General features: G+C 37.0%; 2 protein-coding genes across 2 annotated transcripts in view; both read right to left on the reverse strand.

Moving 5' to 3' along the window:
• The window catches only part of LOC125666421 (organic cation transporter protein-like), a 15628-nt gene extending 3903 nt beyond the window's left edge, over positions 1–11725 (reverse strand). Inside the window, exons 1-7 of the mRNA XM_056152157.1 lie at positions 11412–11725; positions 8428–8623; positions 8132–8232; positions 7355–7509; positions 4473–4641; positions 2885–3106; positions 300–523 (exon numbers count right to left, since the gene is read on the reverse strand). Coding sequence (XP_056008132.1) covers positions 300–523; positions 2885–3106; positions 4473–4641; positions 7355–7509; positions 8132–8232; positions 8428–8623; positions 11412–11554 — 1210 coding nt within the window. The 5' untranslated portion in view covers positions 11555–11725. The remainder of the gene's footprint in view (positions 1–299; positions 524–2884; positions 3107–4472; positions 4642–7354; positions 7510–8131; positions 8233–8427; positions 8624–11411) is intronic.
• Positions 11726–13987: 2262 nt separating this feature from the next.
• On the reverse strand, positions 13988–25793 carry LOC130051020 (organic cation transporter protein-like). The gene is made up of 10 exons (XM_056152156.1): positions 25573–25793; positions 24832–25027; positions 23702–23802; positions 23337–23491; positions 22655–22823; positions 20974–21195; positions 19515–19738; positions 17896–18077; positions 16407–16543; positions 13988–14340 (listed from the first exon to the last, which is right to left on the reverse strand). The coding sequence occupies exons 1-10, from the start codon at positions 25713–25715 to the stop codon at positions 14274–14276; spliced, it is 1596 nt and encodes a 531-aa protein (XP_056008131.1). The 5' UTR covers positions 25716–25793; the 3' UTR covers positions 13988–14273.
• Positions 25794–27207: the final 1414 nt, after the last annotated feature.

Below are 27207 nucleotides of genomic sequence, written 5' to 3' on the forward strand. Positions count from 1 at the left end.
GAGAACCCCGTAAGTTGAGAGGACTTGTGTTCAAACAGTTTGTATAAAATGCACTTATACAATAAAATATGTTCAAATCATATACCAGTTTGCTCAGATTATGTCAAAATCATGTGAACTGCACGGTGAAGAATAGTAATGAAAAGCGTGATGTCACGATATTGAATAACGTCATAACATCTGTTTGTAAAGATGAATGAAATTTGCAGAGTAAAAGTTTATTATACGCTTGACACCAGTGAATATAACAATTTAATGTTAACAAATTACGAAAAAATAAAAAAAAAGGAATGACGCACTGTTTTCCGCAAAGAGTATGAGCAGGATAGAACCTATAGATGCCACGCCACATCCGAATATGGACGCGAGGTGCATTGGTTTGCGTCCGGTCAAGTTCAGTAAGAAAATGGCGCTGTATCCAAACAATTCAACCAACACAAGTAGAGCGAAGTTCTCGTATATGTTCCCGCCAAGCGAGTCAACATTCATCGTTAAACCGTAATAAATGAAAGACACCACGAACCTAGGTTTGAAATGAAAAGGAACGTATATCGAATTATACACATATAATGGAGGGATGTTTACGAAAATTGTCATGTGTCTCTTCATGTGCCTCTTCACATGGACAAATGGTAAACAAAGCTCTGTGTTGGTACATGCATTAGGAAATGTGAATATTTTGAAATGGTATATGAGGATAGTTTGAAAGAAAATATTTTGTGTAGGGATAGTGATGCTGATGTAGGTGAAAGATGAATGCATAATCATAAATGTTCGGCAACTTCAGTCTTTGTAAATGCTTCCTAACAAGCATTGTGAAGCAGAAACTGGTAGAAGAGCTAGCTCATAAACTGCCACCACGCAACACAGACTCTGATACCGACGTGGGGTCAGAGGGGACGTGTATTCGCGACGCTGTGTATGAAGATGGAAACACATTGATGACGAACAAAGAGAATATTCTTGAACGCTGGGTAGAACACTTCGAATACGTCCTCAACAGACCCTCAACCTTTAACGATAAAGCCATTGCCAGACTTCCGAAATACCAAGTCGACAACTTTCTGCAAGACCCAAGAACAGAATAAAATCGCCAAAGCCACCAAACGCTTGTCCAGCGGCAACACATTTGCTGCCGACTCCATTCCAGCTGAGATCTATACCTCTGGTAGCCCAAAGCTGATGGAAAGCCACACAAGCCTGTTCTAGGATGGATCAACCAGCCATCTCTACAAACAGAAAGGTAACAGGAATTACTGCGATACCTACCCGATATCTGCTTGTTTTCCATCGCTGTAAAGATTCTGGACCGCATCTTGCTTATTTGTCTCAATTCACATCTAGAACGCGGCTTACTACTGAAAAGCTGGTGTGGATTCCGCACAGGCCACAGTCTTTGCATGATGTGGACATGATTCTCGCAGCTCGCCAACTATAGGAGAAACTTCAAGAGCAGAACTTTGGACAGTACATCATCTACGTTGATCTGACCCAAGCATTTAATAAAGTCTGTCGCGGTGGGTTGTGTAAGATCATGACCAAGTTCAGATGGCCCTCCAATTTAATCACAATGGTTCAGCAGTTGCACCACGATATGAACGCCAGAGTGCAGGGTGACGACGAGTACTCCCAGCATTTTCCTGTAACTGACGGAGTAAAACAGGGTTGCGTGCTGGATTTCACTATCTTCAGCATTGTGTTCTCCACATTGCTGAAAGAGGCCTTTCGTGACGGACATTGGTGTCCGCTTCCGCTACCGCACTGACGGTGGACTGTTCAACCTCCGGAGATTGTAGGCCATGACGAAGGTACATAAAGACACATTCCATGACTTTGTTTGCTGACGACTCTGCGCTCAATACAAGTATCCAGTTCGACATACAGGAAAGCATGGACCTGTTCACAAAAAACCTGTGATGACTCCGGTATCGCCATTTCTACCAAGAAGACCGAAGTCCTGCACTAACCAAGACCTACAGCCCATACAATGAACACGCCATTACCGTACACGGCCAGAAACTAGCAATTGCATGCAAATTAATCTCTGTCACGTAACGTAAACATCGACGAGGTGATGGCCTACAGACACACCAAGACCAGGGCAATTGTAGACAGACTGAGGGGAAAAGTTTGGGAGCACCATGGACTAAGTCTACACACAAAGCTGAAAATGCGCAGAGCAGTAGCTCTTCCATCCTTGCTCTATGTCTGCGAAACGTGACTTTAAACCTCATCTTATGGTGCGATGCATCCATATGATATAGGCTCTGTCGTATATATTTGGAATTACATGTTTTCAAATATGTGGTGCAACAATATGACAAATGTTTATGTAAATACACGTAGATCCAATAAGTATAGCAATGGATGGCATGCAATGTGTTTAAAATCATATACCCATGTTGGAACACAGGTTTTTATACAATGAGAGGTCCTCATCTGTAAGTAAGAAATTTACACCTATACAGTCAGTACTGTAACACCGAGTTTGTTTTTATCGTGCCAACGCTTGCCTTAATGCGGGGTCATGTGACTTCTTGTTCATGGGCTTGCATCCTCATTATTGCAATATTTGTGGGTCACAAAGCAAACCATTGTAACCGCCGAGTCACCGATACAGCACGCTTATAATGAATGCACTCTTACAACAAATTGATTTTCATTTCTTGTAGTTTAAAACACATAAAATTTTGAACATATTGGATGTAACGAATTTAATATGAATGAAAATAATCCTTTCCCTGCTCCTCGCTTTAATCGTGTTGTACTGTATGATAATCTAGTAGACATTGCAGTCACTTATATTCATGATCATGAAGTCAATCCAGAATATGCAATTAAAGTATAACATGCAATCATCTAAACAGTTCAAAGTTAAACTTACCAGTTACCAACTACAATGAAAAGTCTTTTAAGAAGTGCTTTGGAGTGAAGTAATTCCTTAACGATAATCATCATGCCTGGATCCGCTTCACGTTTGATCTTGAAGGCATCGAAGTTTTTCTGAACCTTGTTGACTTTCGCCATTTTGGTCAGTATTTTGGACGCCTCCTCTGTACGTCCCCTGGCCGTCAGCCATCGAGGAGATTCCGGTACAAGTCCAGGGCTGACAGTTAAAATAAAAGTAATTCATGTGTTTATCGAAATATGATTTTAAACCTACCAATATGTGCAGGAAAAATGGAGTTGTTTATGGAAAACAATGTCACACATAAACCTCTAATTAGATCTGTTCATGCTACAGGGGTTTCCACAATCTTGTTGAAAATCAACATTTTGCAAATCGAATAGTTTTTATAATGATCTAGTTCGCCAATACAAACTGCCATTGGATCGAATTCTAATGATCGTTGACGATCGTTAGCAGTCTTTATAAGCTGTTATTTGCAAATTCAACGTGCCATTAAGTCGAATGGTGTCTGATGCTTTTCTTACCCATTATTAAGCCATTTTTATATACTAATCTTGATTACGGATTACTACGTTTACCTTATTATGATATAGATTTATGACGGGTGTGACCGATCAACAAGGGGTGCTTACTCCTCCAAGGCACCCGATCTTAGTTCTAGTGTGGACAGGCATCCGTGTTTTCCATATTTTGTATTCTTTATGGTATTTATAAAATTGATCAATGATCGTTATCTTCATTTTTCTAACTAAACGTGTGTTTTTTTTTCTTTTTAAATTTTGTAAAGTTGTCTGTTTGATTTGAAATTTTCTGAAACCAGTTTATATTAGCGTTGTTCCAAATGGAAAGAAATGATCAAAATATCATCATTTTGATTTAATACAGTGGATATCTCACACCTACAGACCAACCAACCCACCCACACTATAAATCTACAATCGTAGTTATACTGCAAATTTATTTTTTTGGTTTGCTATTCAATATATTTTCTAGGGAGCGAATTCGAACTTGTCCTAAATGTCTAATGAACTGATACACAATGTATGATGTGATAATGATTTACTTTATCAATTTCAAGGAATACAAATCAAGTACTAATGGTAGTCAGGGGAAATATTAACACGTACCTGATGCGATTCCTGCTTATGCAGTGCGAATAAATCAGAAATGCGGTATAAGAGAAAAAAAGAAGGCAAAGGAAGATAAACAACGTTGACCAATAATCATGAGGTATACCCGTTTGTGTTTTAATGCAAGGGTGAAGATAACGAACAGTGATCAATCTTTTGTAAAGAATACAAAATTAAGAGTTGGGCAAACACGGACCGCCGGATGTATACCAGAGGAGGGGTAAGATGCCTAGGAGAAGTAAGCATTCCCTGTCGACCGGTCACATCCGCCGTGAGTCTTATACCTTGATAAGGCGAACGGAGTAATCCGCAGTCAAAATCAGCGTGTAAAGAACGGCTATCAAATCAGAATGTTTTATTGTTGTAGACTACCCTTTATAGTGTTTATTTGAATTTAAGAGACTTTCAACAACTTAATAAAGAAGACTTACACCCAAAATACCAATGGCGTTATTGCCGGAATCGCAAGCCACAACATAAGGTAGAACCAATCCCTCTCGAAGAACACCAACAAAATCAGGAAGAACTCGCCAAAACAATAGAGAATCTTCGATAGATTGGCTGTGAAAATTCTTTCCAAAGGACCAACCAACTCTATTACTGTAAATAAACGAAAATGAAATGATAATTTTCTCCATTTCATGCGTTCAAGAATTGACAATTGATTATCTTGTTTCATCCAAATTTGTGCATCTCGAAAATATTTGTATTGTGAAGAAAAGTTCTAAACGGGGTTCTAAGAGTTAATCATACAGTGAAATCACTGTATTTCAGAAGGGTGACTATTCGTAGATTTTGTATTGGAAAATCCATGGTACACAGTAGGACGGTGCCGTATGACATGGAGGAGTTCAATAGTAAATTGAAAAGAATAACTCCATATTTTACCTGTGGATACATGTAAATTTCACAGAAAATATTATTTACAGTTGTGAAAATAAAATCGTTATATTCTATTAAAATTGTTGAACATATATCAAAAACTCTTTTGTATATCCAGGATATCAAAGCAGTATTGTTTAGTACTACAGATTGCAAGAAAACGTGAAGATAACAAATAGTGACGATATTCTACATGTAAGAAAAATGAAAGTAATAGAAACTCAAAGAAATGTTATGGCTAAGTTCTTTTTAAAAAATCCCCCCTTTTTCGCCGAATCTGAATTGGCCCAAACAACGTTTCCCCTGTTGGTGGAGGATACTCCATATTGACGGATTGTTATATGCCATGTGCACCCAACCATTATTGTTGAAGCAGACCTAGAAAAAGATTTGTTGTAGTACACCCCAATACAACCCTAACACTACTACAGATTCAAATCTGCCCATATTGCCTCTCCAAAACTATTATATCCACACCCTCTTCAGTTTGGGAACTGTCTGAATCCCTACTCTTCAAACCTGTAAGGACTTTCTCAACTTCGTCTATTATGGTATCCCCATCCTCTTCAGTTTCGGAACTGTCCGAGTCCCTACTCTTCAAAGCTGTAACTACTCTCTCAACTTCTTCATCTATCCTCACCGCAGTAATCATATTTTAAAACGTGTTTACGTGTACGCTCCTAATTGCGGTCTGTGATCGTGTCAAATGCTTCAGTTGTGATTTTTAAACTTGCTTGTAATTTTTTTTTATGCGAGACCAAATTTGTGGTTATTCAAATTACTACGTTTTCCGTGAACCCAGGTTAGAATAGGACCTGAGTATCCTTTGCTTGCCGTAAGATACGACTAAATGGGGTGGTCCTTCGGATGAGGCCGCAAAAACGGAGGCTCCGTTTCACAACAGGCGTGGCACGATAAAGATCCCTCCCAGCTCTTAGGCCGTAAGCGCCGAAAATAGGCCTAAATTTTCAGCCCTTCACTGGCAATGGTGACGTCTCCATATGAGTGAAAGAGTCTCGACAAATACACAATATACAATTAATCAATCAATCATCAAACTAGACAGTAATTAACCTTGCTGATTCAACCGTGAACGTGACATGTCCCTCAGTTTCGTTTTTTAAAAGTACTCATAATATAAAGTAATATCTATTGATTAATTAAAAAAAAAGCTTTTGCATCTCTTTAGCTATGAAATCGAAAACGCCTCACTAAATTGATATAAATACAAATAATGTTTCATTCATTTATATTTATCAAATGCAATTTTCAACAAATTTACAAAATCATTCTTAGAAGGTAACCCACTCATTACAATATCATGTATGAGTCTTGATAATAAGTCAATGTGTTTTCAGTATTTCGGGAAATGTGCAAGTATATGTACCGGCTAACCTGTCATAACCCCAAAACGATTCTAATCATTTGTATCCAATGTTACTTGGAAAGAACTGCATGTAGTTAATATATGAACATATGTAACATCTCAGTTGATTTTGTTGAAAGAGATTATCGGAATTCGTAGCATATTCCCAAAGATTTCAACATGCCATTAAAAAGTGTGAAATAATCTGAACAATCAAACTCTTTCTCTTCAATAAAATATCAGTGCATCCCCTAGATCTTATCTTCGGCGATTAACTGACCATAATTTGTTTATAGCATCAGGGTTGTGTGTTACACATGTTGTTAGTCGCCATTGCCGGTTGCTGATACGGCGAATTTCCTCATTGAGTCATTTTAAGTTTAAAATATTCTACATAATCTGTCAAAGATTTATAGAAATTTGGTGTCACAAACATTGCCTTGTGAACATGCAAAGTTAGATGAAATGGGTCATGTATACGAGTTCTTATCCACAGAATTAAAAACCTGAACGAAAGACAACAATTTACAAAAATGCACCGAAAATGTAAAATATTGGTTATCCAGCGCGACTGGTCCACTGCTTTATTCTTGCATACGATTCATTGGTACCAATTCATATTTAGGAAGAAAATGGAAAGTTTTTTTTATACCCCTGATGTAATGCATGGACAATTTTGGGGAAACAAATATCTGCATACAATCAGGAATGCTAGCATTAAATGTAAGCATTGTTAGCATTTATAAATCTTGTACTTTACGTTTTGGAAAATAGGTTCATAATTTCAATAATATAATTTACATTTTTGCGTTTGATATCTTTTCCAATTGTAATGCTAGCCATTTCATTCTGACTGTATTGCAGTTGTGATCAATTCACGCATGGATCTTAATAAATATAATACGTTTATTATAAAGGCTATGAATTTCGACAGAATGAAAGTGGAATTTAAATATATAGAAAAAAATCAACTTCATTTTTGAAAATACATGACAGTATGAACTGCAGTGCTCCACATCGACATACTTCATGAAGTGTGTTATTTTTTAAAAAGAACAATTCTACCTGTCACGAAAGACACCTGGTAAAAAGCCATTGAGCACAGTCCCTCAAAAAATCTCAATGTCGCAAACATTGGTATAGAGATGGAGAATGGGACAGTGAATACGACGACGACATTGATGGTACCAATGGCCAGCAGCATGATCCGGCGACCCACTCTGTCACAAGAAAGATACACAACATAATATTTAGAAATTCATTTCAAAATTAAATATGATCTCCCTCATGCATAGCTCTTATCCTTAGACGAATTTGACTCCACTTTTTTGCACTCTGTTTTTCCCCATAATAGCTCTGACAAGTTTATTGTTATTTCGGATTTCAAAAATTTCGGTTGAGCATCAATGAAGATACATCTTGTGCATCAAAATTGGCACCGTATAGGTTTTACATACAAATACACGCTTGATATGTCTTAATCTCGGCTGAGATTCGGCTTGGCTAAATATTTTGACTGACGCCTTCACTAAATCTCAGAACAGTCCTTCATACATGTAATTCGTGTCTGAAAATTCACTTTCACCTAAGTCGAATCTCAGTCGAGATCAGACATGTCTTTCCCAAAGAGGTAATACATTATTGCTATATAATTCAAATTGCCTTTTAGAGACAATTTCAGATTTTCGTATTTTTGATTATCTACAGTGCTCTTTTTTCAAAAGCAAAAGAGCAAGAAAATATTGAAGCTGAAGATGAGGAACAGTGATCGATCTTGTAACTACTATAAGCAATACAAAATAAATAATTGGGCAAACATAGTAAACTTTAATGCATACTTACACATCAGCCAGTTGCGATATCATGGATGCCACGAGAAATCCAAACAGGTATGATGTTTTGAGGTGAGATCGGATGTACAGATTGTCACAAACTAAATTAAACTGTAAGAATATTTCGAAGAAAGTACCGAAACTCCTAATCAAGTTAATTGCAAAATATACACATAGAAAATGGTTCTTGTTTTATTACAATAAAGGAAGAAACGATTAATATTAGATAATTTACAACTCAGGAAACATCAATAATAACACAATCTCTATTTCGTTTGCTTCATGATGATAAATAAAACAACTCACATCCGATGTAACAGTCCGCTTGAATTGTGATTGGTCGTACACCCATTCGGAACACTTCGTCTCTGTACCATTGACCAGTATGGTGCACTTTGACAAGGTACCATCGGAATTTCTAGGTATTGTTCCATTTATAATCTCTAGATGTGTCTCCGACTGTACAGCAAATGTATCGTTCTCGTAGAATGGAAGCTTACACCTGGGTACAACGGAAGCCCAAGAATTACTCATCTGAATCACCTACTTTTTCTTTCACCTTGTGGTCCTGTTCATTTCTTTCTGTGATCCAAATCAATCATTGGTCGCGTTATAGATGCGAGTATCACACATCATTTGCAAGAATGTGATAAAAAGAACAATTGGAAGGCGGACAATGGTTTGATGTCAAATAAGATTAACTAATCAAAGTACCCGCATTACCGTCTTGGACTATTCAGTGATTGAAATGTCTGTGAGTCACAGTTTATTCAAAAGCCTCAACATGAGAAGGAATTTTCTCTTGATCTGGCTTCCAACTCCAAATCAAAATATATCAAGGACTTTTCGACACTTTGCACGGCCATTCTTCACGATAAATCAAAGACTAGACTTTTTGAAAGTCTTGTTTCAAATCAACATTTCCATGGACAGGATATGAGTCAATTAACTTTAACATTGATAAGGTGACAAGCTTAATAATTATACAGAGACAAAAGCTAGAGAGTTTCAGATTAGAATAACAAAATGGGAAGTGAGCTGTCAGACTCAATTATGTGCAGGTGATTTAATCTATCATTGCTGAACATTCAGGAATTTAATTGAACTTTAACTATAATAGATATTAATGAAATTTTACTCTTAACAGTCGTTACATTGCTTTAGTTTTCCAATAAAACCTATCATTTGATCAAATTCATTCATATGTCAATTAATCTATCCCACTGATTTCGAAATAAAGACACCACAGCGTCTTCCATATCTGCTTTACATTTGGATAATTTATGGAACATAGATGGAAGGCGAAGATAACGAACAGTGATCAATCTCATAACTCCTATAAGCAATATAAAATAGATAGTTGGGCAAACACGGACCCCTGGACACACCAGAGGTGGGATCAGGTGCCTAGGAGGAGTAAGCATCCCTTGTTGTTTATGTAGCACTATTTCTCTGGCATCTGCATATGATGTTTATGTCTCGCAACTGATTCGATACGGGAGAGCATGTTCTTCATATGATCACTCTTAAATGACTGACAAATCAGTTGATGTTAGAAGGGTTTCAACAGTCTTCTTTGAAGTCAGCATTTTACCAATTTTATGTCGCTATAGTGATCTCATTTGCAAATACAACATGTCCTGAGGTCGAATGCTGTCTGGTGTGTTCCATACCGATCTTTAGACTGTTCTTTAATGCTGATTTTGACTACAGATTACTTTATTTACCTGATTAAGATAAAGGGCTCACGACAGATGTAACCAGTCAACTCCAGCATTAATAGCTAATTTGATATAACAGATAAGGTTTGAACACAATAGCTTAAAAAATCTATATCGTAAAACGGGAAGGGGTGTCATTCAATAATTGGATTCAATTCATCGTTTGAACCTTACATTTCCACTTACCTTTACTACTGCCATAACAAGGGGAAAGGAATCAAATTTTGTTTGCAAAGATGATGAATTTTACATGTAAATATAACGGGAAAAGTTTACATAAGCACTCAACAATCCAGTGGGGATCCGGGCAAGAATAGTACCCCTTCCTTGTCGTAAAAGGCGACTAAATCGGGCTGTCCTTCGGATGAAACCGCGAAAGCCGAGGCCCCGTGTCACAGCAGGTGTGGCACGATAAAGATCTCTCTCTCTCTCTGCTCAAAGGCCTTAAGCGCCGAGCATAGGCCTAAATTTTCCAGCTCTACACCGACAATGGTGACGTCTCCATATGAGTGAAATATTCTCGAGAGGGACGTTAAACAATATACAATATACAAAAATGACGAACAGGAAAACATTAGATGTACTTAGAGATGATTAGCGGTAGTCACTGGATTTCTGTAGATTATAACTGGGAGAATCTCACTGAAAATGAAGCATCGGCCTCAATCATCATTGGAGGGATGCATAGAGTGTGAAGATTGTCTGAGTACCCCGTGTGTCACAAGATGAACCGGCAGTTCTATTCAGTATATAATTTCCCCCAATACGATATGAATGATCAATAATTAACGGATAACGTAATTTTCTGAATTTAATTTCATTAAATCTAAAACCAGAATGTTCTTTGAGGAGGCTGGAAACATTGAAAAGAATTATGCACGAACCAGAAGTAAATAATCAATATAAATATTTAATTATACCTAACACCAGCCTAAATTTTGCTCCCTTAACTTACTTACGGAAAACCGATCGGTTGAAAACCTCGGATTATAAAAACGGTAAGAGAATTTTAGATTTATTAATTCTAAAACACTGTAAAAGAATTAAATGTCAAATCGACCGTGAACGATATCAAAGAGAAAACCTAAGATAGACACGGGTATTGTGATTCAAGGAATCATGAAATATTCAAACACTGTTTGAAGTAGAATAATCTGGTTGATCTTCGTCTGATGATTTGGTTAACGTTACTTTTAACAATCCAGTTTGCCAATACAACCTATCATTGGGTCAAATGCTATCTGACTTGTTTCATGCCGATAACTCCGTTTACCTGATAAAGACATAGGGCTCACGGCGGGTGTGGATTGATAGGGGATGCTTACTCCTCCTAGGCACCTCATCCCACCTCTGGTAGATCCGTGTTTGCCCAAATCTCTATTTTGAATTCCTTGTAGGAGTTATGAGATTAATCACTTCTCGTTGTCTTCGCCTTTCTTTTAAGAAGGACACTTCCAACATATCAATTAGATATTCATGGATAATCGGGGTGGTTATCTGCTAAACATATCAATATCTTTATCAGGTGTGTGGTATTAGAATGGTGGAGTATTGAAAAGAGAGATTTACCTGTGTTCGTGATTTCCTAAGATAAAACTCGTCGCTGGAGCCCCAAACCCGGTGAGAAGGCATGGTACCGAGATCAGGAATAGAACACGTCTTTGAAATTTTCCAAAAGAACCCAATTCCTCAATAACGTCATCATAATTCATTATTAAAAATTCGTATTCCTCTAGATGGTACCGATATCACAAATAATTATTTATCTTAAGTATCCGTATAAAATCGTCGAAGGGCATTCAACACAAAGATGTGTGCTTGTACATATATTTATGTGTCTAAGCATGTGGTGCAGACACTGTGATTGTAACACAATGTTGTGTTTGGAAGTCACCAGATATGTAGGTCATTTACCACTATTAACAGATCTTTTATCTCCACAGTCAGACCGTGGGAAGATATGAAAATATGAACTACTTTTCAATTCAAAAACTAGTTTTCTTTTCGTATTTGTAAAATTTCTTTCAACTGAAATTGCCTGACATACGACGGTTGTTCGAAAATCATTTAGAAAATCTGTTTATTATCCTTTTTGATTAATCGATTAATTGTATAATGTTTAACATCCTTCTCAAGAGTTTTTCACTCATATGGGAACGTCAACATTGACGGTGAAGGGCTGCAAATTTTAGGCCTATGCAAGGCGCTTATGGTCTTTGAGCGGGGAGGGGTCTTTATCGCGCCACACCTGCTGTGATACGATAACTCGGATATTACGGTCCTATTTAGTCGCCTATTACGACAAGCAAGATGTACTCATGACTTATCTAAACCCAGGTCCTCTTTTGATTGACGTTTATGAGTAAAACGTGGTAGGTACAAAAAAGAGACACTAACAGTAAATGAAATATCCTCCGAGGTAGCTGATCCCACTTCTGATGTGTCTAGGAGTCCATTTTAGCGCTACGTTTGACTTAGCATTCTTTATAGGAATTAAAAGATTTACCGCTTTTCTCCGTCCACACTTCTAAGGTACATATATCGATATTCAGCGTGAGCAGTGACATACGTGATAATGCATAATGAATTTTTAATTAATTTTAGATTTATCATTTTATGTATCTTAATTGATACCACAATCAAGCAAATTCATTACCCATAACATGGCAAATGCAAGTGGAATATCGGATTTGTAAGGTTTCTGACTTTCTACTGGTTTCAAATATTACCTTATGAGTGTGGGCTCATTTCACTCTTAAACGAGAAAATGAATGACATAGAACTATCTTTTATAAAAGAATTACATTCACATTCATGTTTTCTATCACAACAAAACCCCAATCAACAACAAACAAACACAACTCTTATAACAGCACACATGTATATTATAGAAATCGGTTTTGTATAATGGATTAAGCTTTTGTTTTCCTCGAATTCATATGGACGTGAATTGCTTCAATTCAAGAAGATCGTGATCTTCTCCGCAATTTTAATCTGCTCTACAAAATTGTTTTCACTAGTTCATTGTCTGTGGGTCAACGTCCTGACAATACAATTTCATTGTCATTAAGATAACACCAGCTAAATACGATAGTCTCGGGATATCGACCTACATTTGTGTTTGTAGCTTGACAATTCCTTATCGCCCATTACGCGATTTTTGTTCATGACATCCATTGTTTGGTGTAAGAGCTACCAATTTTTCTTTGAAAATTCAGCCATGTCTTTCCGGATGCAATCAATTATCTGTCCTACGAACGAATGCTAGTATGAATGAAAACGTGAAAATAACGAACAAGAATTAGAACTCCTATAAGGAATACAAAATAGAGATTTTGGTAAACACGGACCCTGGATGTACCAGAGGCAGGTGTAGCCGGTCGACAGAGGATGTTTACAACTCATAGGCACTTGATACCACAGCTGGTATATCCAGGGATTCATATTTGCCGAACTCTTTATTTTCTATCTTTATACATTGTAGGAATTATGAGATTGGTCACTTACCTTATAATTACATTTCAAACACACAAAGTCTGTAATTCAGTTTCCTTGGGTGGTTATGTCAATCTATATCTACTTCATGAATTCGCACCATGACTAACAAATGATGTTTTTTTAAAAGATTTTCAGAGTTTTAGAATAAAATTGAACACCTTTCTGAAAACTGAGTACTACTATGAATATCATACTCAATCTTAAGGTTGAGAGTTGTTACAAAGAACGTCACCTTCATCTCCCTGGGCAGGGATTAGTATGGCCATCACCATCTGCCTGGGTAGGGGTTAGTATGACCATCACCTTCATCTCCCTGGGCAGCTGGGCAGGAGTTAGTGTGGACATCAACTTCATATCACTGGTTAAGTCGGCGTTTTGCAAGTCCAACATTACGTGGGGGGATACACGGTAACTGCATGCAATATATATCATATCCAATACGTATGGCTATGGCTATGGCTTATGGCTATACGTGTGGGGGATTTAGGCGTTTATTACATGACTGTGTAATTAGTGTAAATTTCCCTCAACGTAAATAAGCACTTTTATAGTATTCTGCGTTTGTTGATTATTTCAAAAATCGAATGTGATAAATTATTCTAATCAGTTGAATTACCCTCAAACGTTAGGATAATAGTTGTTTGAAATAGGCTGTACTCGGATTTTATTCATGAAATTTAGCAACAGAATACATAAGTGATCACCCGACTTAGGCGGAAGGATAAAATAATTATGAAATTTCACATCAATATGCATTTTCAGTTCGAAGTAAATGTATAAGACGATTCTATCAAAATATTGATTTACAGATTTCCAAAATTATCACTAAAATTCATTTCCCGTCCTTTTGTGCCATACGAACACAAAATGCCTAATGGTGTGACCTCAGTTGAAGAGTTGGTCACCAGCGAATAAAGTTCTGATAAAGAGTTTTCATTTTAACTGCAGGGCTTCTACACTCTCATCTATATCTTCATAATGGCTTACCAAATCAGCATTCCTGTAAAAAAAAAACCCAGTAAAAATTACTTTTGCAATATAAAGACAAATATTGAAAAGTTAAATCTTTACAATCCAACTTAAATTATCAGGTGGTGGATGTATGGTATCAAATATGTAACATGATGTCCTCTGTTATCACCCGAGTTTTGAAATTTTAATGATGCATGTGTTCCATTATTAATTGACCTGTTTTGTATTCTTATGAGGCAGAACTGATTCGAAAGTTTCTACTTAAGAGATAAAAGTCTCTTGTTGCGGCCTTCAACTTGACATATAGTGATATTGACGACGTTTTATCTATTAATAATAACCATTTTCATTCATATGTCCAATCGATATATCCCAGTGAACTTAAGATAAAATACACCACAAAGTCATCTTTCACACCTGCTTTATATTCGAATATCTTATTTTAAAGATATATTTCAACCGCAAATTAGCAATGCAACTTTATGACAAATGAGATGATTTCATCTCCTCCATCGTTGATTTTTCATACTTATGTAGCTATATTCCATTAGCTTCTGTGTATGGTGCTTATGTCCCTCATGATACTCGAGACCTTGTTCTACACATCATAATGTTTTACATGAAGAAGGGTATAGTCAAATAAGACGATGTTCCCGGGGTTTCGACAATCTCATTTAAGATCGACATTTCACAAATTGTATGTTCGTTATAATAATCTAATCTGCAAATACAAGCTATCACTGGATCGAATGCTGTTTCACATGTTTCATAACAATTGTTAGGCCGTTCTTTACATACTGGTTTTGACTACGCATTACCTTATCACAACACAGGGATCATGACAAGTGTGATCGATAAACAGGGGATCCTTACCCATCCTAGGCACTTCATCCCGTATCTGGTTTGTCAATGGTTCCGTGTTACTCTTAATTTTGTATTCTTTATAAGATTTATCACTGTTCATTTTCTTCACTTGATTGTGTATTACACACGCTTGTATGATTATATCAGCAAATAGCGAACGACTTCTTGAACACGATGCATATTGTTTTAGATATATTTCATATCATCAGTAAAAGTAAATGCATTTATTGCTCTAGCTTTGAATGAGATCATATCAAATTACGATTCGGTAAAAAAGAAAACCTATAAAAATTTCGAAAGCAAGGGGACGTATGACATTTGTGAAGTTATGTCTTAGGATAACTGTGATTTCTCTTTTAGTTAAAGGTGAAAGTAACACACAGTGATCAATCTCATAGCACTCACAATGAATACAAAATAAAGAGTTGGGCAAAGACGAAAACCTGGACACACCAGGGGTGGCATCAGGTGTCTAGGAGTAAGCATACATGTTATCAATGCAAGGTGAAGATAACGAACAGTGATCAATCCCATAACTCCTACAAGCAATACAAAATAGATAGTTGGGCAAACACGGACCCCTGGATACACCAGAGATTGGAGATGTGGATGTAAGCAAACGATTAGTCAGCCATTCTTCAAAACATTCTGATGCCGATGAAGCAACTATCAAGGGGAATATTAAGTGGATCCGTGAATGGATCAATCGCATAAATCCCATAAGTCCGATAAAAATACAAAACTAAGAGTAGGGCAAACACGAACCCCTGGACACATGAGAGTTGGGACCAGGCGCCTATTGGAAAAGTAAGCATTCCATGTTGACCAGTCACAGCCGCTTTGAGCCTGTATTTTGAGCAGTTAAACGGAGCATTCCGTATTTGAAAATCAGTGTACGAAGAACGGCCTAACAATCGGTATGAAACGCATCAAACAGCATTTGACCCACTAACAGGCTTTATTTGCAAATCAGATCACCAAAACGACCATAGAATTTGCGAAATACTGACCCCAAACGAGATTGCCAGATCCGTGAAATACTAACTCATTATTCAGCAATCTGCCTCGACTCAAATATTGATCACACGCAGAACACACTATCGCATAATTCAAAGTACCATTGTATACCAAAAATATCAAATAATCAACAATTGTATACCAAAAATATCAAATAACCAACCATTGTGTGATTTTGTAGTGTTTTTGTGAGAAAGGAAATGGTTGACTTACCTTTCATTAACTTCATGAACCGTTTCTATCAATTTCTGCTTGTTCGTCTCTGGAAGTCTCATAGAAAGCAATCCTACTGTGATTGTCAGTACGGCATATACAATTAGTGGCAACATCTTCCCCATCTTACCGTCCGTCTATAACAAAAAGAACCCAGGTGTATAGATTATTGTACGATGCTTTCCAGTTCCCATCTAAGACTTATTAGGCCTGCACATAGATAGTGAAGAGATGGAAATCTGGTAACTCAATTCTTGTATAATGACTGTTTAAAAGTGCTCAAGAGTAAGACACCCCATAATCTGGCCATTTTCTATCAAGCAAATACAAGAGTTGTAGTTCGTGGACACACGATATTTTTCGACTGAGCCAAATGTATGAAATGAAATTTTGATATATACCTTGATAATGTAAATATGTAAAACTCAGAGTAAATTACAATATTTATAAGCGCGGTATCATCTTATATACAATCTGCACGACCCAATCAAACGTCAAGCCAGATTGACGTTTCTGTAATGTGATAATAATCATCCTTTATTGGTCCACTTAGTTGCCTGCACATTTTTCGCATCACCTTAGCAATGAGTAAAATACACTATTATTATGATTATATCTTGCTTAATGTCTCTCTCGAGAATTTGTCACTCATATGGAGACGTCACCAAGATTGGTGAAGGGCTTCAAATTTAGACTTTTGCTCGGCGCTTTACAGCCATTGAGCTGCAGTGAAGGTTCTTAAGCGTGCCACACCTACTGTGACAAGGGGCATCCGTTTTAAATGTCATCTCCGACGACCCGTGGCATTCAAACCTGATGCTGAGCGTTTGACGATGGAACTGTCACTACCTGTTTAACGACTTAGGTCTTTCGCGGCCAGGATTCGAAACCTGACTGTCCGCATGTGGGACGAACGATCTAACCTTTAGAACACCGTGGCGGTATGAAATAGAGTAGAATACTATTTATTTTCATTGGTGAGGATATTGAAAAGCGAAGATTAACTAGCATCACAAAAATACGCGACTTTTTTCATTGTAAGGTATCCGCCTTTCATGATAACGTCCTAAATAAGGGATTTCGCATCTTCACTCATCTATTAGTCGTTTTCCACTTCTTCCAGCATCTTTTAAATTCATTAAATAATTGAATATATGTTTCTTTAATCCTTTTTCATCTTGGAGTTTTCCTCAGGTCAACACAGAATTTTTTATTGCCCGTACGTTATTCCGTTCAGACCGTTGGCGTCGTTTTTTCGGGTGTTGATTACCGCATCATGCTTTAAAAAACGAATTTGTTTCAACAAAATCCAACGTCAGCGGAATTATGGCCATTCCATAAAAATATCACAACTACTGCATGTTCCCGTAACATTAAATTCATCAGCAATAAATATCTGAACTTCATGCCAATAGATATATTAACCTAATGCAAGAGAGAAACAGTAATTACAATCTAAACACCTACTGTCTTAAAAATGTATACTCACAATGTCATACAAATATGGGGAGATCATGGAGCCTACACGTGCGCCAATACTGACTGTCCCCATTACGATACTCCGTATTACAGTCGGGAACAACTCTCCGGTGTAGATATAGAGAACAGCGAACAGGACTGAAATTCCAAACCGGGAAACCAGAGCTAGGAGGATATGTAACCAGTATAGAGCTACCAAACAAAAGGCACACCAAGGTAGTACAATTGTACACGACTTATTAAGAGCGAAAAAAATTACACGTTGATTTTCAATTAAAATATCCCAACATGATAGTATTGAAGGATAATGAAACCTGGATGAATACATGTTACAGCATTAGTGAAAACCATACACATTAGTCTTTACCACCAAAAAACCCTACGTGTTACTATTCAAATTACAAAAGAGTTAATGTGTAGATTTCAAGTAAACAACAAATATTGTTCACGAAAAATAACATATTCGTTATTGTTCAAATAAAAAAAACACGTACATGTTAATGTTTATGAAAGGGTAAGATAACAAACAGTGATCAATCCCATAAGTCCCACAAGGAAGACAAAACAAAGAGTTAGCAAAGACGGATACTTGGACACACCAGAGATATGACCAGCTGCCTAGAGGAAGTACGTATTCCCTGTCGACCGGCCACAGCCGCTGTGAGCACTATATCTTGATCAGGTAAACGGCGTAATCCGTAGTCAAAATCAGTGTGCCAAGAACGGGCTAACATTCGGCATGACACACGTCAAACAGCATTTGAACTAATGATGGGTTATAAGCAAATTATTTATGTTGATTGTTCGCATAAGAATAATTTATGTTAGAGTTGAAGAAAGAAAACTAATAAAGGGAAAACTCAGACTTATCAAGGTTTAAGTGAAAATGCTAATACCCACGTATTACAGTTCAAGTAAATGTTTAATGTCCCTGCATAATAAGGTTTTGGTAAAATACGCATATGTTAATGTTCAGGTAAGGAAAGCTTTGGTCCAATGCTATTTGAGATGATTCATACCAATCATTAGGTCGTTCTTTACATGTTGATTTTGATTAAGGATTACCCCGTTTGCTGATTAAGGTTTATGAAATCATGGGATGATGACTAGTCAACGGGGAATTCTTTCTTCACCTAGCACATGACTCCACCTTTGGTATGTTCAGAGGACCGTGTTTCCCCTACTCTTAATCTGGTATTCCTTGTAAGATTTATGACATTGACCACTATTCGTTTTCTTCTTGCAATAAAAAAGGACACTTAAGTTAGAGTTCAATTAAGAAAAGAATATTGAATCTTAAAGATTATAAAACAATATCAGCAAAATTTATATGCTTTTTAAAAATCTAATCACATTTGTGTTACTTTCCTCGTGAAAATATGAAAATCATGACAAATACTGGAAACGATTCATGATATACAAATATCAGAAATCCGTTTATATCACTAGTTAAATATATGTAGCAAATGCTATTTTCATTCCGATATCGATATACGAGCAATACGTTTGAATTATTATCAAAAGAAATAGCATTTCTTAATTCTATCATAGAACATATTTAAATACAGGTACGTCGAATAATTTGATATAAACACAATTCCTATTGATATAGATGGAAGTAGAACGCACTGTTCTCTGCAAAGAGTATGAGCAGGATAGAGCCTATAGATGCCACACCACATCCAAATATCGCCACTAGATGTAGAGGTTTGCGTCCTGTCATATTCAGAAAGAAAATGACGCAGTATCCAGCCAGTTCAACTAGTACCAGCAGGGCATAGTTTGCGTACAGGTTTCCGCCAAGCGAGTCGATGTTCAACGTCAGACCGTAGTAGATGAAGGACACTGTGAACCTGAATAATAAAGATTGATCTAAAGGACATATTCATGTGTGTGTATGATTGATTGATTAAATATTGTTTAACGTCCCTCTCGAGAATCTTTCACTCATATGGAGAGGTCACTACTGCCGGTGAAGGGCTGTAAAATCTAGACCTATGCTCGGCGCTTACGGCATTTGAGCAGGAAGGGATCTTTATCGTGCCACACCTGTTGTGTGTTTTTGCGGTCACATCCGAAGGACCACCCCATTCAGTCACCTCTTACGACAGGCAAGGGGAACCGAGGACCTATTCTAACCCGCATCCCAAAGGGATTGTGCGTGCCTTAATGTGTGTGTAAAGAGTATATGGAATTGAAACAAAAGAAAGGAAGATAATGCTGAGATTAAGGGTTCTCATACATGCGATCAAACATTGGTTCAAAGTAGAATAATTTATGTGTCTAGTTTTAGCATGCTCGGCTAATAGATGGTGAATGGATGGAAGATATGGTGCTTGATTTTCAATATTAATATATATAAAGTTGCTTTACTCAATTATAATTTGAAAATAGAACAACATTCTTTACCTGTTAATATTCGCACATTTAGCAAAATATACCATAGAAAAACCATACAAACACTTGGAGATGAAAAGTGAAAATAACAGTCAGACATCTTATAATTATAAACTTTAAAGGAGGGGATAGTCGGACCCTTGTACACGCCAGAGGTGTTATTGTTAGAAGGAATACGTATTTACTGTTGACCGGTCACACCATCCACTAGTCTGGGAACAGTCTATTTATTTGTATAAACGACATGAATGAGGCAGCATTTGATCTATAACAGGTTGTATTTGTAAATCCGAAAATTCTAATAAACATAGAATTTGCGAAATGCTGATATAAAAGCCGACGTTTGGGGTTCCCGTAGATTTAATGGTTTTTTTCTTCAGCAACCTGTCTCGATTTAATATCTGAATATACACAGATCACACTCTTGCTATCAAACGAAGTGATAGTTATAAACACCATATACAGGTGATGATGAAAAATTGATACATAGATATGGAAACTTGACGATGGAGAAGATTTAGTAATCCCATTTGTCAGATGCATTATTCCTCAATATGGTAATAGTTAGACTTAAATGTGAAACACGGCAAATCATCAAAGGACATTCATGTAATCTATGTTTAAGAAATAATGGGACATATAATCTAAAATGACATATCAGAAATCTGGACAGACAGGCAATAAAACTTACCAATTGCTGACAACTATCAAAAGTCTTTTAAGGAGAACTTTTGAATGGAGCAATTCCTTCAAGATAATCATCATGCCTGGATCCGAATCTTGTTTGATCTTGTAAGCATCAAATTTCTTGTGAACCTTGTTGACTTTCGCCATTTTGGTCAGTATTTTAGATGCCTCTTCTATTCGTCCTCGGGCCGTCAGCCACCGAGGAGATTCCGGAACAAGTCCAGGTCTTAATTTCAAAAACAAATGCAATTCATTTTCAATGCTTAATCCTAAAAATACATCTGAATCGTTAAACTGTCGGAAAACCCAACAATGTCTTTCTGACATAGGAACTTTCGATAATAATCCCAACAGACACGTGAACCTGCTTCAGCAGAAGAAGGCGACTATTATGGTAATACATATATGTGAACAAATGAAGATAACGAACAGTGATCAATCTCATAAATCCTATACAGGATATAAAATTAAGAGTCTGGCATTTAAATGTACCAGAGGTGGAATCAAGTGCCTGGAAGGAGTAACCATTCCCTGTTTACCGGTCACATCCGCCGTGAACTGTATATCTTGATCAGGTAAATGAAGTAATCTGTAGTCAAAATCATTGTAAGGAATGGCCTAACTATTGTCATAAAACATGTAGGAAAATATTCCATCCAGTGAGAGCCTGCCTTTGCAAATTAGATTATAATAGTCATTACATTTACAAAATCTGATTTAAAACGAGACTGTTAAAACCTTTGTGGCTTCATGTATAAGTCATTCGGAAAAATACTGCTGTCTGATATGAAAGGCGAAGATAACGAACAGTGATCAATCTCATAACTCCTATAAGCAATACAAAATAGATTGTTGGGCAAACACGAACCCCCGGACACACCAGAAGTAGGATCAGGACGAGTAAGCATATATTAGATGATTCATATTACAATTTGAAAATATACGAATATACTTGTAGGTTACCTTGAGTTCTTCATTGTTCATGGAGGTTAATGTTCGTGGACATCCAAAAGTTTCCTGGTTCATGGGTATATAATACAATGAGGAACTGATTAATGGTCACTCACGGGAAAAAAGCACATAATGTTTTGGCAAGACGTTATCCGTCTTGTTGGTCTCCAAATTGATTTAGTCTTTATAAAATAGATTGTGTGACGAATAAAAATACCTAATGCGGAATAAATAATTTCTGAATTTGAACAAGAAACTTAGATGATGTATGGGAGACCCACAAAGTCAACGAACATTGATTCTCCACAGTGACAAATCCACAGTATGCGATATATATTTCGCGAATTATGGGATCGTTAAAATGATCTTGTTTGCAAATACAACTTGTTATAGGGTCGAATACTGTCTGGCGTGTTTACACTAATGGTTAGACCATATTTTGTTTTCATATACTGATTTTGACTCCGGATTACTTCATTTACCTGATCAAGACATAGGACTCACGATGTATATGATCAGTCCCAAGACAATGTTACTTTTCCTTGGTACCATCCCGCCTTTTGTGTTTTCGGGAGTTCCTGTTTGTCCTCTTCCAAATTAAGAGGATTTTTGATATTGATCATTTTCCTTTATATTCACCCTTTTCATCATTTCACAAACAATGATGAAGTAGAAATGTATTTCACCAAACTGTAAATAACACTACACGTTTATACACATAAAGCTCTGCTCACATCCAAAATATCAGGGAATAGATGGTAGGCATCGCAAGAAACAGCATCACATAGAACCAGTCCCTCTCAAAATACACCAACAGGATCAAGAGAAATTGGCCAAAACACCAGAACAGGTTTGGTATAGCGCCAGCGAGGATCCTTTCTGAAGGTCCGACCAATTCTATCACTGTAAGAAATTAGATCAAACAGAAGATGGATATATGCATGTCTGCCTGCCTATCTTTGAAAGTGATCAGTCTCATAATGATATATCCCATATCATCAGTAGCTATCGATCGATCGATCGACCTATCTATCTATCTATCTATCTATCTATCTATCTATCTATCCATCCATCTGTCTATCTATCTACCAGTATATATCTATCCATCCATCTATCCATCCATCCACCCATTCATCCCTCCCTCCCTCCCTCCCTGTGTATCAATTTACCTCTATATGTGTATCTATTTAAAGCACAAAGAAATTAATTATATATTATATGAATACCCATTTCCTTCACTGAGGGTTAAATTCACGACCTGCAGAACCAAATCCCCTAGCAGCGGTTGACCAGCTATGTTTCATACTATATATGTAGTTTATTACCTTAACCGTTGACGTAATTCCACTTAATTTCTTGATATTTGATACATTCACCTTTTGATATCTTTACCTAGCAGATGGTATATTGACCTACCTATAGCGAAGTAGACCTGGTAGAATGCCAAAATGCACAATCCTTCGAAAAATCTCAGAGCAGCAAACATTGGGATACTGGAGGAAAACGGAATAGCAAAAACAATTCCGATCTGCGCTGTCGACAAGGCTATTGCCATGAATCGTCGGCCCACCCTGATTAAGAGGAAAATCATGCAATATAATACAGATACACGTTCTTAAGTAGTTGAACACATGGTCGATGTATTGATAAGATCAAACGTCAATTCAAATTAACAATATTCGTTTTGAATATTGTAAGATACATGTATCATCGTAATGATTTGCTTTATAAAACTTATAAATTCTAATGCAAAAAGTCTTTTATTCATTCGCATAACATACACATCGGCCAATTGCGATACCATGGATGCCATAAGAAACCCGACCAGAAGCGATATCTTAACGTGGGATCGAATATGGAGATTGTCACACACCAAGTTAAACTGTAAAAGAAAAATACTGACAATGAGAAACTAAAAAAAAATGTTATCCAATTTGATACTCATATTATCTAAAGATTATATTGGATTTTTGTATCCAAAAACAAATGTTTTGGAATACCCTAATATACTGTGGACTTAATTTTCGCGGACTTTTTATATGTGTTGTGGTGAGGGCATACCCTTCCTCCTTTTCAATTTATCCGTGAGATCCACATGTATTACGGAAGCTGTAATTTGATCAAACTGTAAATCAGTCCCGCCTAGGAGTCCTAAATTAATTCTCCCAAACCATAAATACTGAACGCCGAGAAAATCTCACTCAGTATCTTATGAGAGATATACTGACCCCATATAAATATCGCACATTACGTTTTGAGAGAGATATCTGCTCTGTTGTTGTTTGTATATTTCATATGATATAGAAAGGGATTGGATGATAGGTACTGGGTATATATGATTTAATTTGCAAATGCAAAGTGAAAATAACGAACAGTGATCAATCTCATAACTCTTGTAAGCAATACAAATAGATAGTTGGGCAAACACAGACCCCTGGACACACCAGAGGTGGGATCAGGTGCCTAGGAGGAGTAAGAATTCCTTACAAACTATCACTTGATCGAATGCCTTCTGATGTGTTCATACCAATTGTTAAGATGTGCACACATACTTATTTTGACTGCGGACTACTCCGTTCACCTGATCAAGATATAGGTTCAAGGCAAGTATGACTGGTCAACAGGGGATGCTTATCCCCCAAGGTACCTGATCCCACATCTGGTATGTCCATGGTCCGTGTTTGCCCTTCTATTGATTTTGCGTTCTTTATAGCATGTATGAGATCGATTGGTGTTCGTTATTTTCACTTGTTCTACGCTATTTACGGATTGAAAATATGAAAATATATTCCTTCTTATCAGGTGTTTAGTAAAACAAATTAAAGCATTTATAAAGGAAAGAAACTCGTAAGCATCAATACCAACACAATTAGCATGTCTTCGCTTCATGATTATCAACAAAACAACTTACATCCGATGTGACAGTCCGCTCAAATTGTGATTGGTCATAAACCCATTCGGAACACTTCTTTTCTGTACCATTAACCACTATGGTGCACTTTGAGAAGGTGCCATCGGAATTTCTTGGTATTGTTCCATTTATAATCTCTAGATGTGTTTCCGACTGTACAGCAAATGTATCGTTCTCATAAAAGGGCAGCTTACATCTAAGTACAAAGATAAACTAAATGTTGTATATGGCATGCTTCATACCGATTGTTAGACAGTTCTTGGCCAAATGTTGTGTTAACTTAAAAAGGTACCTACTATAGCTATGAACAGCAACCATTTTTATGCCTATGTGGATTCGATATATACCAGTGAACTCTAGATGAAAGATACCACATAGTCTTTGATATCTGCTTCGTACTTCGATATTTCATTGAAGATAGCTGCTAACGGCAAACTAACAACTTTACTTTATGACAAACGGGCTGATTTCAGATAAAGGTCACTGAAGGTAATTTTATAAAGGTCAAGGTCACTCAATATATATCATACCTGTAACAAACAACACTGTGACTATTATCTAGTTTCATTAGAAATGTGAATTTACGTTTCATTCAACCTTTCATTCACGAGTATGCCAGGCCTCATATTAGAGAATTATTCCGCACAGCCTTGACTCCTGTGTTGCAGTGGATTTTAGAATATGTCAAAAAGCTTAGTTTATTTTTAGTCATTGTTTCAAATGAGAGTGAATGAGACTTACCTGTGTTTGTGATTTCCTAAAATAAAACTCGTCGCTGGAGCCCCAAACCCAGTGAGAAGACATGGTATCGAAATAAGAAAAAACACACGTCTTTGATATTTTCCAAAAGAACCCAATTCTTTTATGATATCGTCATACTCCATTTTTGACTTTTTCTCAAGACCCCTGTTTCACGTCTCCGTTTGAACCAAGCACATATTGAGCGAGAAAACAATATGAATGCGTAATATGTGTTAACTTCATTCTAATCACGTACATTTATATTCAACACGGTTTTAATAAGGGTTGCCTTATGAAAAGGTAACTTTCAATAGATGTAATACTAGTTTCAGTCTCATCTGGTACACACAGTGATATATCTCATCAATCCTATAACGAATAAAAAAATCGGAACAAGACACACTGGGAACCCCGGAAACACCGGAGGTGGATATTGAGCTAGGATTGACTAAGCATCTTCTATTGTCAGATCTACATCCATTGTGAGCCCTTTGTCTTGATTATGTAGGAGTAATTCGCAGGCCTAGCAATTGGTATGGCAGTTATCAGACAACAAAAAGTGTTAGTATTTGCACATAATTGTTATCGACATAGGGTCTACATATTATGACTTAAAACCCTGCAACATCAACATGCTACATGTAATTATCAAGAAACCAATCAACCAGAACGTTTTATCGTCTAACGCCTCTTTGAGATTGTTTTACTCACATTGAGTCATTTTAGGTGACCTTGTAGACCTTAGCGCTGAGATCCATAGAAGTGAGGATTCATTAACGTGCAATGCCTACCACACCATGAAACCTCCATTGTACATGTAAGGCCATATCTGAAAGACCCGCGATTATAATTTCTAAGTGTTAAGCGTTTGGCGGATAAACAACCATTACTTCTGTTTAAGTATAACCCCAGTTAGAAACAAATGCTCTAACAAATGAGCTACTACGAATAGAAATATGATTTACCTATGTAATTAACAAGTTCTTGAACTCATGTTTGAATATTTACACTCATTGGGTGTACAAATTCAATTCAGAAAGTCAATGACTTGGAATGTGAAAAAAGAGACAAACAATAGTCACAACAAACACACAGTTTCCAGTACCTCAGGTGACTCAAAGGATAATCAATCCAAAATGTACGCATTGTACACAAATCATGGGGTGTCCTTTATTTCGAGTCCAGTGGGATATTGATTGATTGATTATATCTTGCTTAACGTCTCGCTCGAGAATATTTCACTGATATGGAGACGTCACCAAGACCGTTGAAAGGCTTCAAATTCAGGCCTATGCTCGGCGCTTATGGCCATTGAGCAGTGAGGGTTCTTTAGCGTGCCACACCTACTGGGGCACGGGTTATCCGTTTTTAAGGTCATTTCCGAGGACCCGTGACATTCACACCAGATGCCGAGCGTTTTGTCGATGGAACTGTCACTACCTGTTTTAACGACTTAGGTGTGTCGCGGCCGAGATTCGAACCCCGGCCTTCCACATGCGGAGTGAACACTCTAATCTTTCGGCGACCGCGGCGGTCCAGTGGGGCATATCGTATCGACATATCAATGAAAATAATTATTGTTAATAGATGGAACGTCATCGATACATCTAAATGTCGATCTGAAGGTCACAGCAA

This window comes from Ostrea edulis, chromosome 10, assembly GCF_947568905.1.
Source record: "Ostrea edulis chromosome 10, xbOstEdul1.1, whole genome shotgun sequence".
Taxonomy (NCBI): Eukaryota; Metazoa; Mollusca; class Bivalvia; order Ostreida; family Ostreidae; genus Ostrea; species Ostrea edulis.

What these genes read in the sequence shown, in the direction of transcription:
- LOC130051020 (XM_056152156.1), bottom strand. Translation starts at nt 25,715, where the DNA reads ATGGAGTATGACGATATCATAAAAGAATTGGGTTCTTTTGGAAAATAT. An exon ending in GTATCGCAATTGGCCGATGT is followed by an intron (nt 23,492 to 23,701) that starts GTATGTTATGCG and finishes CCTCTTAATCAG; the next exon opens with GGTGGGCCGACGATTCATGG. An exon ending in TATTCCCTGATATTTTGGAT is followed by an intron (nt 21,196 to 22,654) that starts GTGAGCAGAGCT and finishes TTTGAAATTAAG; the next exon opens with ACCTGGACTTGTTCCGGAAT.